Below are 14,858 nucleotides of genomic sequence, written 5' to 3'. Positions count from 1 at the left end.
GGAGGTAGTAGATCCACTTGGAGGGGAGGAAACTTGGCTGGCCCGAGAGGTCGCCGTGGCGGAGGGCGCACCCCGCACTGGCCTCGAGGTGGGCCGAGCAGCCGGGTTGAAAAAGTGAGCCCGGCGGCCCCTCGGCAGATCGCGCTCCCAGCCCCCTCCCGTCGCACTCCACCCTCTTCCCTTCGCCGCGCAAGCAGCGCGGCAGACCCTGTTGGAAAAGGCCGGATCCGCCCCGGCCAGGCAGGGCCCGCCTTGCATCCAGGACCCTGGGCCTCGTCTTCCCTTCTAGCCTGGGAGAAGCTTCTGACTCTCCAGTTTCCCAGAGGAGCGGCGCAGGCGGACAGGACGTCCCAAGAAGGCCGGCAGCCCGCGGCCACTTCCCGGCCCGGCCCGGCGCGCGGAGGAGCGGAGCCAGGGGCCGGCGCTGCCTCAGGCTCCCTCCCCCGCGCGCCGGAGCCGGGGCTCGCCGCTCCGGCTGCAGCTCCGAGGGCCTACGGTTTCCCCGACCCCAACTTCCCCCGGCGCTTCGCAACTTCGTTCCAGTCCGGCTGCGGGAAGCGAGCGCGCCCATCAGGTAAGGCGAGCTGCGCGTCCATGGCTCCAGCTCGGGCGGGCTTGTTTCCGAAAGTTGATTTGAAATGCATCCAAGAGTGAGCTGAGCCAGCCGCGGCTCCTCCCCGAGGCGACTTCTTTGCTCCCGCAGACATTCCCGGCACCGCCGACCCGCGGGAGGACCTCCCCGCGCGCCCCACGCGCCCGCCCCCGCGCGCCCCCGGCAGACCTCCGAGCCTAGAGCCGGGAGCAGGCGGGACGCTGTCGGGGTCGCTTACTGCACCCCTACACGGCCGGGGCAGGTGAGGGACGCGACGGGACGGGTCGGGGCGTGGACTGTAGACCCTGTACTCCAGCGTGCCAGACCGGGCCCAGTGCGGGAGAGCCCCATTCTTTTATCCCTCACCTCACTCCAGTAGCTGGTTTCCCGCAGAGACGTCCCTGGGGCCCACTTTAGTGTAGGTTGGGGCGGAGTCCGACTAGGGATGGGAAACCTGGGCTGGGGAACGGGGTGAGGGGGTGGGGAGCAGGGAAGGAAGAAACGCAGTTGGGGGGCGGAGGCCTAAGTACATAACGCGGTGACTTCGGGTGAAATCAGATCAGTCGGAGCAATTCCCGGTGACTCTTCTCTCTCCCCCAACCCATACTTCTAACTGGACTCTACCCTCCGGCTTGTTCAGGTCTCCTTCCGCTCTTTCCCAGGAGTGCGGCTGCTGCGCGCGCGGCATCCCACAGGACACAGACGCCAGCAGCATCGTGTCCTCTCCCCTGCAGGTCCTCCCCGCCCGGCCTGAACATGCTGGACGGCCTGAAGATGGAGGAGAACTTCCAAAGCGCCATCGAGACCTCGGCCCCCTTCTCCTCGCTGCTGGGTGAGTATTTGGGCTTTGCACCTCGGGCGCACCCTCTTTTAGCCATACCCCAGCTATGAGGCCCGGGCTTGCCCGGATTCTGTCGGTCATGGGGGAGCAGCTGCGGGTGCTCCCAGTTTCCTATAAGCAGTTGAACCCAACTCCTCATTCCCCGTGGGCCCATCCTGCTTCAAACCAACAAGCTTCCCCTGGCCTCGCGCGCGCGCCGGGCACCGAATTCCCTAAAGCCGTGAGGGGCAGGCGAGCTGCTCGCTGGCGTCTGAGTGGCAAGTGATTAAAAATACCCTGGGCTGGATTTTTAATCACAGTGCTGATCGACGTCTCCTAAATGCTCTCCTCTTCTCGGAGGCCTCGGGCGAGCATCTGAAACCCAAGGCCCGGAGCGCCCAAGTTCGCTGCGGCTTCTCGCCCCCACCGAAACTGCAGCCCCAATCTCAGCTTCGGGCACCGCCGAGAGGCTTTTCCGGGCCGGTGGGCAGCGCCGCGCGGGGATTAGCCGGCGCGGCGGGACCCTCCCCTCGACTTTAATTAACTGGAGCCGGATCTCGGGTCCGGCGGGTTCTCCCCACCTCCCTATCCGCCTCGCAGAGACAGCGGAGGGACAGCGAGCCAACCACCTCGACGGACGGCTCACACGCAGGGCTTTCAGAGTCGAAGCCAGGGATTCCCACCACCCTCTTCATCCACCCTGCACAGACCTCTGGTGCTTTCAAGTTTGGGAAGCGAGTATACGTAATTCTTTTAGGGAGAGGAAATTTTCGTTTTGTCTTTTTAAACCTCTTGCATCTTTCTCTCCGAAACTCGGAACAGCTAGAGAAGTGAAGGCGGAGGACGAGACAGGTCCTCAGGGGAATAAATCCGTATCCCGAAAGGAATGACCCCCACCCCACCCCTAACTCCCTAGACGAAACGGAAATCACGCTCTCAGTGTCCCCCCTTTTCCGCCGAGCATTCAGGAAGGTCCCGGCTGCACACAGCCTGGGAAGAGCTTGGGGTCAGAGCTGCTGCTGCCCTGGCACCTAGCGCGCGAACTTCTGCAATCGACGGCGGCACCGCCGATCACTCTGTGCGCTCCCCCGGCCTGCGTCCTCTCCCGGCGGCCAGAGCTTGGCAGTGGATACCGAGACAGGCCGAAGGAATAGAGAATTTTAACACTGAGAACAATCGTGCTGCTTTTTCCTTGACACACCTGTCTGTGCCACGAAGCGACCTGCCCGCACATGAGCCAGTGGCCCGTTCTTCCAAAAGGGAAGCCTCAGGAATGTAGCAGGGAAATGAGGAAGGGTCAGGCCCTTTGGGACACTGCGCACTAGAGTATTGTTACTGGGGACAAGGACTTCTTTAAGTAGCTGTGAAATGTGCCCATAAAAGCTGCTAAGCGCCCCCCACCCCTTCCCAAGAAGCCCGCAAAACAGACAATTCAAGGGATAGGACAGTAGATTCCCTGTTTGCACCGAGTCGGGTTTGGGTCGGTTTCGCCCTCACGCGTGACTTGAGCGCGCTAGATTCCCGGAAGCCTAGCCCGGGCACTTAGCTGCGTCTCCGCGCCCTGCGCCCCCGCCTCATTTCTTTTTATTTTGATGCTTCTCAATTATGAAAAACCCATCTGCAATTTGCACACCAGCCAAGAAGCAGCAGTTTGGGATTCATTGGTTTGAACAATTGAATTTGCCTGGAACGAGGCGGTCTTTATCTGTACGCACGGGACATTTTAGGAAGAGAAAAATTTTTGAAAGCTTTCCTTATAAAAAATAGAACAGAATCGCATTTTTAACAGAAGAAGGAAACCAATTTTTTTACACACTCACAATTTAAAAAATAGTCAATAGAAACGAGCATAGTAAATGATTTAATACAAGGTAAACCTGGGATCACACATTTATTTGTAGTCTAATTTTACAGAATCGGAGTCCCTTTATGTGCATACCTGTGTAGGTTTGATACTTAAAGCCCACTTATTGATTTCCCCTCCCCTCCTCTGGTAGAATTTAAACTTTCCCACATAATGCCTGTTTATTAGAAATGCACTTGGTTTGATTTGTCTCTGCTTTCCAAATTCTGCTTGATTAGCAGGGGGTGCTTGGGGTGGGGGTTTGGGGGAGGGGATCCTTGGGTGTGGAGTGATCAGAAGCAGGTATCTGTGGGGTTTGGCTGGGATTCCGGGGGTCGGCACTCTCACCGAGAACATCTATTGCTGCTATAGGCAGAGCGGTGAGCCCCAAGTCTGTCTGCGAGGGCTGTCAACGGGTCATCTCAGACAGGTTTCTGCTGCGGCTCAACGACAGCTTCTGGCATGAACAGTGCGTGCAGTGTGCCTCCTGCAAAGAGCCCCTGGAGACCACCTGCTTCTATAGGGACAAGAAACTCTACTGCAAGTACGACTACGAGAAGTAAGTGCCCGTGCCCGTGCGAGCGTGCCCCACACACTGGCATCAGCGCGCGCTGATTTGTTTCCCATCAGCTTCTGGAAAGCCCAAGAGGCACTCGCATACCCACTGATGCAGAACTCCTGTTCACCCCAAAGTCCCCCCCTGCCCCTCCTCCCCCCCCCCCACTGCGGCGCCAAAAATTTACACTGTTGAGCCCAATCCCAAGCCAGGCCCCACAAAGCTGGAGCAGTGGCTCCCCATCAATCTTGGTATGCTCGCCTAGGTTTCAGTCTTCCCTGGCACCTACCCCGACTTGGCCATTACCGGAGGACAATAATTTGTGGATGCGCTGATCCCATCAGGCTTGTTTCCCAGCCCCACATCCCTCCTTTCTCCTTCACTAGAGAGACTCTCTCCCCTCTCCATTCCCAGTTTCCTTTAGCTACCTGCACCACCCAAGTGCTTTAATCAGCGCCTTAACTGATTGATCCCATGACTTTGATTCTTGGTGCTTTCCTGCTTGACGCTGTCCACCACGATCCGGACAGATTGCACTCAGAAATGGTTCAGTGACATACCCCCCATTTGTTTGTTTGCTTTTTCTCTTGCTGTATCTCTCCTTTTTCCATCCCTTTTGCCAAAACCCTGGGGGCAGGGGCCCTTAGGGCAGAAGTTGGGGTCTGACTTGCAGCTCCTCCCCTTCCTCCCTGATTCACCTCTGGGCATGTATTTCTGCCACCCAGCAGGTTCAGTTTTCTCCTTTCGGGGAACTTCTTGGTGTAGGAGAGGAGAATTAGGAGGCAGGTTTTTATTTGAAAATGGATGTTTCAGTTTGTAGATTTCTGTGATGCCCAGTCTGCTGAGGACAGGGAATCGTGTCGGCGTGCATTTCCTGGTTTCCACCTGGCAGACTTGGCTGTTGCCTAGTGGAATTGCTTAGTCCCTCTTCCTCTAGGAGAGGGAACTATTTTCCTTCTCAAAATGCATAGTTAATAGGGATTCTGTCTTCGAAGGGCCATGGAGGATATTGAAGGAAAGAAAGGCATTTTGAATGGGACCTGTGTTTGTGCACCAGGACTGTTATATGGGGCAGAGTGGCATGAGCAGAACTCTACTTATGTCACTGGGGAATATAGGGGGCAGCACTATGTGAGGATGGAGGGAAAGTCAGTGCACATGAAACGCACTTTCTGTCTTATTATTAAAAACACACAATGGAGAGGGTGTGCAGCTCTTGTATAACAAAGAGCATCATGGAAGAACCCAAATGTGTTCTTTTCCTTGTTGCCTAGGCTATGAGGTCTACTAAACCCGACAGGGCTGCTAGCACTAGTGACCACACACATGCAGAATTCTTTCTGCTACTCGGTGCTCCTTTGCAATCGTTGACTTGAATTTTACTCCCATGTGGAAAGAGTACCAGCATCTTTTTGTTTGGGAAATATAACTACATTTTTCAGCACTCAACTCCTCCCCTGTCCCCAATGGTCCATTTTGGGTAAGTCATACAAGACAGAAATATATAAGAACTGAAAATGCCATTTCACAAAGTGGTAACTACAGTTAACATTTTTAAAAGAAGAGGTACCGGTATCTGCTCTCGGTTGTCTGTTTCCAGTCATGGTCTCTGAGTGAAAAGTGCGATTTTTAGGTAATTAAGTAGATTTTGCCCACACGACAGCAAGTCTCACCTTTGGATAAAGCTTCTGGTTGATCGCTTGCTGCTTTTTTTCCTCTCTGGCTTTTCATCTGCAGGTTTGGGGATTGTGGAGACCCAGTCTTTATCTTTCTGCTTATAGATTACTGAAATGTCCACATCCTTCAGGCACGACACTAGCAAATTCAAAAGTATTGGAGCTTAGGAAAGGATTTGGGTTGTGAATTTCTATTCTGTTTGTTAAAAAAAAAAATCAGGAATCAAAGAAGGCTTTAGGGTCAACACAGCTGTCTGGCTGCTCAAATCTTCTTTAAGGAAGTCAGGCTGTGTCAAGAGGAGAAGAAACAGTTGTTGTAAAGTACTTAACACAACAATGTCCCTTCCATTTCAGCCCTCCAGGTTTGGCGCAGTTTGGGCTTATTAGCCCACTAGGGTCAGTTCTGCCTCACAAAGCTATTTCTGCAAAGGGAAAATTGCAGGGATCAACTTGCCAGCTGTTGGCCGGCATCGAGATTTTATAAGAGGAGTGAGAGCTACATTGTTCAGGGAGGTGTTGATATCACAATGAGGAGTTTTCATTTGGATTTTAACATATATTTTGGAAACAGGAAAGTCTATAGTGGTGTTGCTTTAGACTGGTATGATATCAGCACTGGTCCATGCTCAACCCTCAGTTGTTTTTCCAGATGAATTGTATTCTTTTTTTCCTCCTCCAGTCCCCATCCCAGCTGCATTCTTGCAACAAAATTGGAATCATAATGTATTTGATAACCATAATGGTATCAGTCTGCGTGCTAGATGCTGTAGGAGAGAAAGGAAAGGTTTGTTTCAGTATTAGGCTCAAAACAAATTCCTATATTAGCAAGATTTTATCAGTGTTTCTTCATGCAAGGCACTGGGCTAGGTCATAAAAGAATATCAAGAAAAAGGCTCAGAGCCTGCCTGCAGGAGGCTGATAGCCTGGCATGCTTTTCATCTGTGTTATCCTAACTATCAAGTGTTTCTGCTTGAATTGAAGTAATTCAGAATAACTAGCTGTTTATCCAACACAGAAGGATATAATTCAGTTTTAAATAATATTCAAGAAGCAGAGAGAATACTTTTCCTCTTTTACAACTATATTTGTAAAAATAATTTTGCTCCTCTTTGTGTATCTTTTTATAATTTAAGGCCCAGAAGAGGCAAATGGAAAGGAAAGTGAGATAGGAGTTAAAGGGGTGGGATACTGATGCTGGTAAATTATGGAGCAGTTCATCCAAATCAATATTCAGGCAGTGTCCTTATCTCCAAAATTCACAAAGTTCAAATGTCATTTCTACAATTAAAATGAAAGGATAACTAATGTGAGGCGGTTGTCATAACATTAATAAACTGAGTTTATCATATTTATTTTATCCATTTGCATGTGCAGTTTTGGCTGTTGGGCAACTTTGCATTTGAATTATTAGCTGTTTATTCCTGGTGACAGTCAGTTAAAAAGTGAAAATTCTATTCTATCAACCAGTTACACCTTTATGATGTCAAACACCATGTTTGTCTAATGAAAAAAAATGGAATTGACAATGGCATCTTAGACACACAGCCACTCATGTGAAAACTTGGGGGTGTTTTGTTAGATCTTTGTCTCATACACTGTAACACCCTTAGGAATAATTTATCTTCTGATTATCTAAAAAAGTAGACATTTAAGGCTGGAGTGTAGAAAACTGATTTATGAATGTCTAGAAATTAAGAACTAAAGATGACCTTTATTGCTCTAGACATGTCATCAAAAGAAAACAGCAAGTTCAGTGGGATGATACATTTCTCGAATGAAGCTGCACCGTGTCACATAAAACTAGGAGGCTCTAGGTGTGAATGTTTAAAGGCTGGATTCAACAGTTTTCAACATTCCTGAAAGTTAGCAGACAACCAAAATATATTTCAGCCTAGGGGGACTTCTATTTATATAACTGATGGTCCATATTGAACTGAATCCTCCTTGAGCTGGTGAGTTTGGAGTTTTCCCTGAATTTGTTCCAAGCAAATATTGTAGCTGGGTTTAAGTCAGACACAGAAGAGGCTGCTGAATAATGGGGATGTGGTAATACAATAGATAATTAAGCCTTCTGGAAGGAATCCCACATTTAAATCAAGTTTATATTGTTCTTTTCATGTGCCTGGCGGCCCCATGCATCAGACGAGACCCTCTGCCCTCACATGTGAAGTTTATCATTATCCCTTAGATTGTTCTGGACATCCTAGGAGCAGTGTGGGATAGTCCTGCTGTCATCAGGGCTGTTCTTATAACATCATAACTCCCCACATGTCAGCAAATCGCAGGCCTTGGGAAACCTCGCCTCCGAGGACCCGTCCGGGCTTTCTCCCCTTGCTTTGAAGCAGACCAATTTTCTGAAGAAAAAGACGGAGATGGAGCAAAGTGCTTGTCACACTTAAAGCTTTCTCTGTATATTTCTTTCAACCTGCTGATTGGCAGCCCCGAGGGGAAAATGGCAGAGGTAATGATCTCCATTAGGCCCAGTAATGAACTAATTCTGCATTTTATTAAGGTAGTGGAGGCTATGTGTGTGTGTGTGTAGGGAGAAGAGTTAGTTTGGCTTCATTACTCTGACGTTATTTGGTGCTCAAAATTGGGCATGCAGTTACTCACAAAAGGAGTCCACATAAGAAATGACAGAACCAATGGTTAGATTTTTGCTCTACTTTATCTTCTGTTGGCCTTGCTCCTGGCATAATAAAATTTAAGGAATATAAAAATCAAACATAGCTAGGTAATAAATCGATGTCTGCGTTCAATTGCAGGGGGGCTTAGCTCCGGATAAGCACCGTCCATGGCTGTGGTGTGTTTGTGCAGACCGACTTATCTTTTTTTTTTTTTTTTTAGAGGGTGATTGAAAACAGTCCTTGCTCAGAGGTGTTTTCTCTTTTTATATGTATTGGTCCCTGGGTAGGGCTTTCTTGGAGCCTAAGACTTAAATTTTTGAAATAAAATTAGATAGCAGGAGTAGATATTAATAGTATTCTGGGGATTAGATATGAACATTGCTTTTCAGAGGAGGCTTGTGGGATTCTTTTGATCCTTACATAAAGGGAGCACATTTTTAAAAAAGTTTTTTATTCAGTCTGGTTTTACATACGGCAGAGTTCTGGGACTTTTGTCATACCCCCAGCTAAGGAGTTGCTTTTGCTCTTCAGATTTCAGTGATAGGAGTTTTTCTGATCATCATGTGTCTCGCTTTTTAGTTTCATTTTTCTTACTTGGTATTATTTGCACTTTTGTGTTAACCAAAATACTGTACTTATTTTAGAGGGGGGTGTCTTAATTTTTGCTTTTTAATTCCGGGAGGTTTTTTTTTTTTCCGATAACGAGCAGGCATTGCTTCTCTAATGAGAACAATTCCATTTATTAAATGATCAGATTGTTATTTTTATGGTCAAAGAAATGATTTGGATCATAATGTTTAGAAGTGAGAAAACAGACAAGGATTTAGAATACTGACTATATTGCTAGAAATTTACTACAGCTGTTAGAGTAAATGCATATTATAGAATGTCATTTTTTTAAAAAAATAAATTTTATTTTTATATTCCCCATACAATTGCAACCCCCTTATTTTGACCCCAATCCCTCTCCTCCCCGCCCCCCATTCCCCATAGAGTGTCTCTGGTTCATAGTTGTTTGTTGATTTTGATTTTCACTTTCTTATAGTTATAGAATGTCATTTTTTGATGTCAAGTTCACATTAACTGATATTGAATCACATTAACATTGATTATGAAGCACAATTGTGCAACTCTGGGAATGTATTAGGGGGAAAAATGTACAATCACAGCCAACGTAGAAAAATTTAAAAATAGTTTCTGCTTTAGCTGGAATTTTAGCTTTTTTGCTTTTCCATTTTTGTTTTTTTGCCATTTTTCTAACATGTACCTTTTAAGAGAGGAGTTCTTAGCCGGACTTTTGCAGGATGAGATCAGGATGCTTAGGAGCTGTGTGGAGCAGGCCCCGGCTCCTACCCTCTCAGAAAGTTTCCTATAGGGAAGCCTGGTCCTTTTTGCAGCATGTATCGTGTCCCCCTAGAGTACCTTATATGTTTTTCTGGAAGTCTCTTAGCAACACGTAGAACAGTGTTGTTGCCAGCAGCCTCTTCAGATTTGGTTTGATCAGATTTTCAGGAGCAAACTGCAGAAAAGATTCAAGAGAAAATTTTTATCGCTAGGGGACAGAGAAATGGGTTCCTTTTCTTCCTTTGTGCCTGTTTTCTGAAACTGACAGAGAAATTGGCTTGGTGCTGTATAGATTTACATTCATCCCCAGTCTCCTTGCCTAGCATTGTGTGGGCTGTTTTATCAACTAGAATTAGTTATGTTATCATTGACCACTGTCGGCTGTAGCTTTGAGCCGCTTCGTCGTGTATTAAATGAAACCAAGCCAACCGTCTTGCTGAAATGAAGCAAGCACTCTCCAAATGTCAAATTGTTATTTCAGTAAAGCACAATTATCTTTCTCTATATTTTTAACCAAGATGAAATTAATAAAATCACTCTGGCCCTGGCATTAATTAGCAGGGGGATTAGAGCTATACCGGCTGAAAGGAGGTGTAAACACTGTAATCTTGCTACATGTTTGTTTTCACACTACTGAAAATAAATAAAATGAGACTTAGGATAGGGATTAAGTTTCTTTTGGCATTAGATGGCAGATGCGATTGGAATGCAGCAGAAACACTAAAGTATTAGGGGAGATATTATGGAAGGAATAAAACCGTGGTCTTCCCTCCGTTTGCTACCTTGTGGGTGTCTTCGGTCTGAACACAAATAGCCCCATCTGGGTAGTTAAAAAAGGATTTTACCAATCCACCTCTGTGCTGTTCTTTTCAGTTGTGAACCAAGGCAACCGAGTCGTCTGTAGAGCTTGTCACCTGGCTGCCATGCTTGGATGAGCTCGAATTTAATGAAATCATGGCCAGATCCCCCATGATTGCACCATCATGTCATAACAACTAAAAATACAAAATGGACTGTGCTTTTCCTAGTCTTTTAGCTGAAATCACATCAAAGAATTTGGTCTCTTCCAGACTTTTCTGATTCCACTTAAGGGATCCTATTTTTGGATAACAGTATGTTTGGCTTTCTGATTTTCCAGGCCTAGTATCTCTTTACCCTATTAGATTTATGTCTCATCATCATTATCAAATAATGGACAAGCCCTGATAGATTCCTGGTCACTATGGGTTGGATTACCTTGTCTCATAGGCCCGATTAAACTCTGTTCATGTCAGAAAATAGCTCTAGCTTCCAGCATTGCTGGGAATGGACCATATGCCATAGCTAGACTTCACATCTGGCCCTGTCCCCTTCTGCTTCCCCTTCACTCCCCCATGCCCTGTGGAATTTTATTAACTTGACTCCTGCAAGCATCAGATATTACTTAAACACCATCTCATCAATGGCTTCATTTTTTTCCCCCCAGGCCGACCTTATGGACTGTTAGTCCTCTTGCTTCTCTCACTTGGAGAAAACTAATTAGTCTTTTAGATGCACTAAACAATAGTTCTGTCATATGGCCACGAGAGTGACAGAACAGGACTTGGCTCAGTATTTGGTGAGGGGTATAGGGGCCCATGACCACATTCTTTGGGTGTCTGTTTAGGCCTCTGAGCCTGTTTTTGCATGTGCCAGGCACTTTATGGATGCTGGGGTGTGCCCTGCTACTATAGGTGGGTATTTTTTGATGGAGCAGAGAAATGTCTGTGTCTGATGCTCTCCTCAGTGAGCCAGGAGAGGGAGTCATCAGTGCAAAGCTGGCTGGCATTTTCATAGGATAGAGAGACATCACTTATTCTCTATTTTTTGCTTCTTTTCCAGCCTGGAAAGAACATTCCTTTATCTCTTCAGCTCCAGGTTCTGGTGCTGCAAAGAGAAGGGGCTTGTGAAGCAGTCTTCTCTCCTGGGTTCACCCTCCCCACCCGCACCCCACCCCTGCCACCCCCTCCCAACCTCCCCATTCCCTCCACTCCCCCCACTCCCCCCTTTACCTTGCAGCCACTCTGCTGCCTCCTCCTCCCTAGCAAGCCTCAGGAACCTTTAAAAGGATTTTTCAAAACAAAACAAAACACCCCCTCCTGAACTCCAGATTAGCCTCTTAAGCTCATTAAAGTTCCTTTAAATACCAAAATGTTGGGCTCCTGGGGATTCTCCCCACAAACCATATTTTCATTCTTAACATTGTTGTCATTCACTGTGCAACAGATTAGGGCCTGTGCCCCCAGGGCCCAGAAATGGTCCCCTCTGTCTCTGCAGGACTGTCCCAATATGTCTTCTTTTGAGTGCTTGGACAGCTTGAGCCTGAGTGAGAGCTGATGCTGCTTGGTTTGGGGGGCCCCAGCTCAGGGTGGAGAAGAGGTTGATGTTTCTAGAGGCAGGATGGAATCTTTCAGAAGTGGGAGTGTAGAAGGTGGGCTTGTATAGATTTCAGCAGCTTGTCTGGCCATGGGCCCTCTCCCAGTGTGGAGAGAGCCAGGTGTGGTGAGTCTCTGAGGGCCTGGATGGACAGAGCTGTCCTTGCTCTGGAGAGTCAAGGTGGCTTTGGAGACCCTTTTTTAAAAAAAAGATTTATTTTATTTATTTATGCATACAAGAGCTGGGGTACAGGCCAGAGGGGCCATGAAAGGATTCACCAGACACAGAGTGGGGAGCAGAACAGGCAGATCTACTGAAATACACTGCTGAGGGGAGCAGGGTCTGCTGTGGAGAAGAGGTCTGCTGTGCCATGGGGGTCAGCTCCCTGGCTAGGGATTGAACTCATGCTGCAGTGGCTGCTGATAGCCTGATAGAGCTGAGACTAACCCCTGTGCCATCAGGGAGGCCCAGGAAGGCCCTTTTGTCTGAGACCCAATAGACACAGGGAAACAGAGACCCAGTTTCTGTTCATCCCCCAGGCACTGATGGTCCATCACAGTCCAGAGGTGGATTTTTCTGGCCACCTGCCTTTTGCCCAATACTCTCCTTTACTTTAGCCTCCTTCCCAAAAAGCCTCTTTAATGCATCCCACCCCCTCTCTGTCATTTCAGGCTTCCTTCCCTAAAGCTGGCTCTTGGGGAGAGCTTTCTGGTTTTGACAGTGGAACAAATCCTTTTTAACATAACCATCCAGAGTTTCCTCCCCTGCTGCTGGCTCCCCCTCACCCCTCTCCTCCTACCCCTCCTTACATTGTGGCAGGGATTCCTTTGTGCATGCATCCCTGGTAGGCACGCACAATGACAGCCGCCATCTTCACAGGGAGGCAGGCATGGCTCTTCGGAGATGAGAACCAGTTGGCAGTGCCATGAGTAGACATTGGAAATCCAAAGGGGAGGAACATCCCAGGAGATAATTCCTGCATCTCTTTGACTGGAACTTCCTGGGTTGCTACACCTCTCTTCCCCTGGGGCTCTATGCACCTGGAGTCCCTGTACTCCACCATAGCACTGGCTGCCCAGGAATGCTTTCAGGATCTCAGCTCAGCCTTGTCTTCTTGCTTGTTTTCTGATCTAAACCATCTTGTGACCTTTTACATTTCAAATTACCCCGTGTGCAGGCTGAAGCTTGCTCTTAGGTAGCTGTGATATTGGAGAGGGTAGTATGAAAGTGTTCACACTGGGATGTGTATGATAATGTGATATTCTTCCAAAGATACTTTTTGATGGGAGGGTTTTCAGTTAATAGTAGAATATTCTGGCCCTAGAATGGGATCAGTAAAGGAGCGACGTTTGGACTGCATACAAATACCTCTTTATAGGTCATATTCCTAGTTGTCTCTGACATTGGCCTTGATTACACACACACACCTTTCCTGCTGGGTTTTGCCTTCTTTGTGCTCTGTTATTGTCTGGGGGTCTTCTGTTTCAAAAGCCAATGTTGAGAGATGGAAGAGGGTTTAGCCAGCTGGATATGAATGCTTTGGGCACTATACCCAATCTTCGTTAATGGAAAAATAATTTGAACTTATGTCCTCCATCAAGAGATGTCCAAAAAACACTCTCCTTATCTATACAAAGGAATATAATAATAGTAGTAAGCTTGCAGGGTTATTTTGAGCATTAAATGAGATAGTATATACAAGAAGCCTTTAGGTAACATATGGAGAACTATACAGGGATAGGTATTGTTATTGCTGTTTTTTTTTAATATGAGTAAAACTCTTAATTTTGGTAGGAGTTATGTGTGATGCCATCACAGTGTGGTGGATAAGAACATGAACTCCATACTCGGGGTCCACCTGCTGCTCCCCAGTTATGTTACTCTTGGGCGAGAGTCATACTTTCGCTGTCTATTTCCTCTCTGGAAAATTGAGATAATAGTAGTACCCACCACATAGAGACGTTGGGGTTAGTATTTGTAAAGGATAAGATCCATGCTTGGCTTATCGGAAATGCCATCAAAAGATGTGTTGAAATGAAATGTAACCTTTTCAGTTTTCAAAGAGCCTTCACATATATTATCTCTATTGGACCTCGCAACACTTTAAAAAATGTTAGATAGGGACTTTTTCTTCTTCTGCATTTTGTAGCCTAGGAAACTGAGTCTAAGAGACGCCAGGACTTACCTAGGTCTCATGTTGGCAAAGAGAAGCTAGGCGCCATCTCCGCTGCCAGCTCCCGGTCCTATGGCCTTTCCACTAAATCACACCATCTGCCGCTCGAGTTCTGGTGTTCACACCCCAGTGAGGTCACAATTCTCAGTTTGTCCTGTTGAACCAGCTCTTGGAAAACAAGTCCCCACCTGCTAGATACTTGAGCTTTCAGGCAGCTCTCTGACGGTCAGCTGTTGATTGTATTCTGCGGTTTTACGGGAAGTGTTTTTGGATTTGGAGATCGCCTGAGGGCTCGTGTGTGTGCAAAAGTTGCTGCAAGTGGACACTCATCACTCCTATGTTTCAAACTCCTCCCCAACCCCAAGCACAAAGCCATCCTCTCTGTCCTGTTGTTCCTCCCACCCCCTTCTGCGTGGGTCTCTGCTGTCCCCTTGGCGTGGAGGGTCTTACATTCTGGAAAAATGACAAAAGGACAGACAAACATTCATTTCCCTACTCTCCAGCTTCCAGTTTGCTATTGGTGACTTTTGTTCTGGGAGCCTGTCTGCACATTTGGCAGTAGAAATGTTAAATATCAGTTCTGGAACCTTCCAGACATAGCTTCCATTGGGACTAGCCAGCAGCTGTCCATCCATTCCTTGGATAACCCATTTCCAAGTTTTCTTCTGAACTGTGTTGTATTTTCAAACAAGCCCCAGCCTCAGCTAGAAAAGATCCCACTGTGCCCTGTGCGAGGCTGACTTCCAGCGCTGTTGACATTCCTCCTGCTTATTACTTGCCTGGCAGGATTGAAAGAGGGATAATGGAACCTTGGTTTTTAAGGAAATTAAGTA

At 47.4% G+C, this 14,858-nt stretch overlaps 1 protein-coding gene and 1 long non-coding RNA gene across 2 annotated transcripts in view; one reads left to right on the top strand and one right to left on the bottom strand.

Moving 5' to 3' along the window:
- Nucleotides 1–541: 541 nt before the first annotated feature.
- LMX1A (LIM homeobox transcription factor 1 alpha) overlaps nucleotides 542–14,858 on the top strand; it is a 146,916-nt gene continuing 132,599 nt past the window's right edge. Inside the window, exons 1-3 of the mRNA XM_037506604.2 lie at nucleotides 542–574; nucleotides 1,327–1,424; nucleotides 3,628–3,814. Coding sequence (XP_037362501.2) covers nucleotides 1,349–1,424; nucleotides 3,628–3,814 — 263 coding nt within the window. The 5' untranslated portion in view covers nucleotides 542–574; nucleotides 1,327–1,348. The remainder of the gene's footprint in view (nucleotides 575–1,326; nucleotides 1,425–3,627; nucleotides 3,815–14,858) is intronic.
- LOC119241356 (uncharacterized) lies at nucleotides 5,934–14,135 on the bottom strand. Its single transcript, XR_005124300.2, has 4 exons — nucleotides 14,038–14,135; nucleotides 12,662–13,479; nucleotides 9,382–9,633; nucleotides 5,934–6,251 (listed from the first exon to the last, which is right to left on the bottom strand). It is a non-coding gene; the product is annotated as an uncharacterized LOC119241356 (long non-coding RNA).

This window comes from Talpa occidentalis, unplaced genomic scaffold (assembly GCF_014898055.3).
Source record: "Talpa occidentalis isolate TD23 unplaced genomic scaffold, MPIMG_talOcc4v2.1 talOcc4.12, whole genome shotgun sequence".
NCBI classification, from domain to species: domain Eukaryota; kingdom Metazoa; phylum Chordata; class Mammalia; order Eulipotyphla; family Talpidae; genus Talpa; species Talpa occidentalis.
Note: the sequence above shows the minus strand (reverse complement) of the source record. Positions and strands in the feature narration are given on the sequence as shown.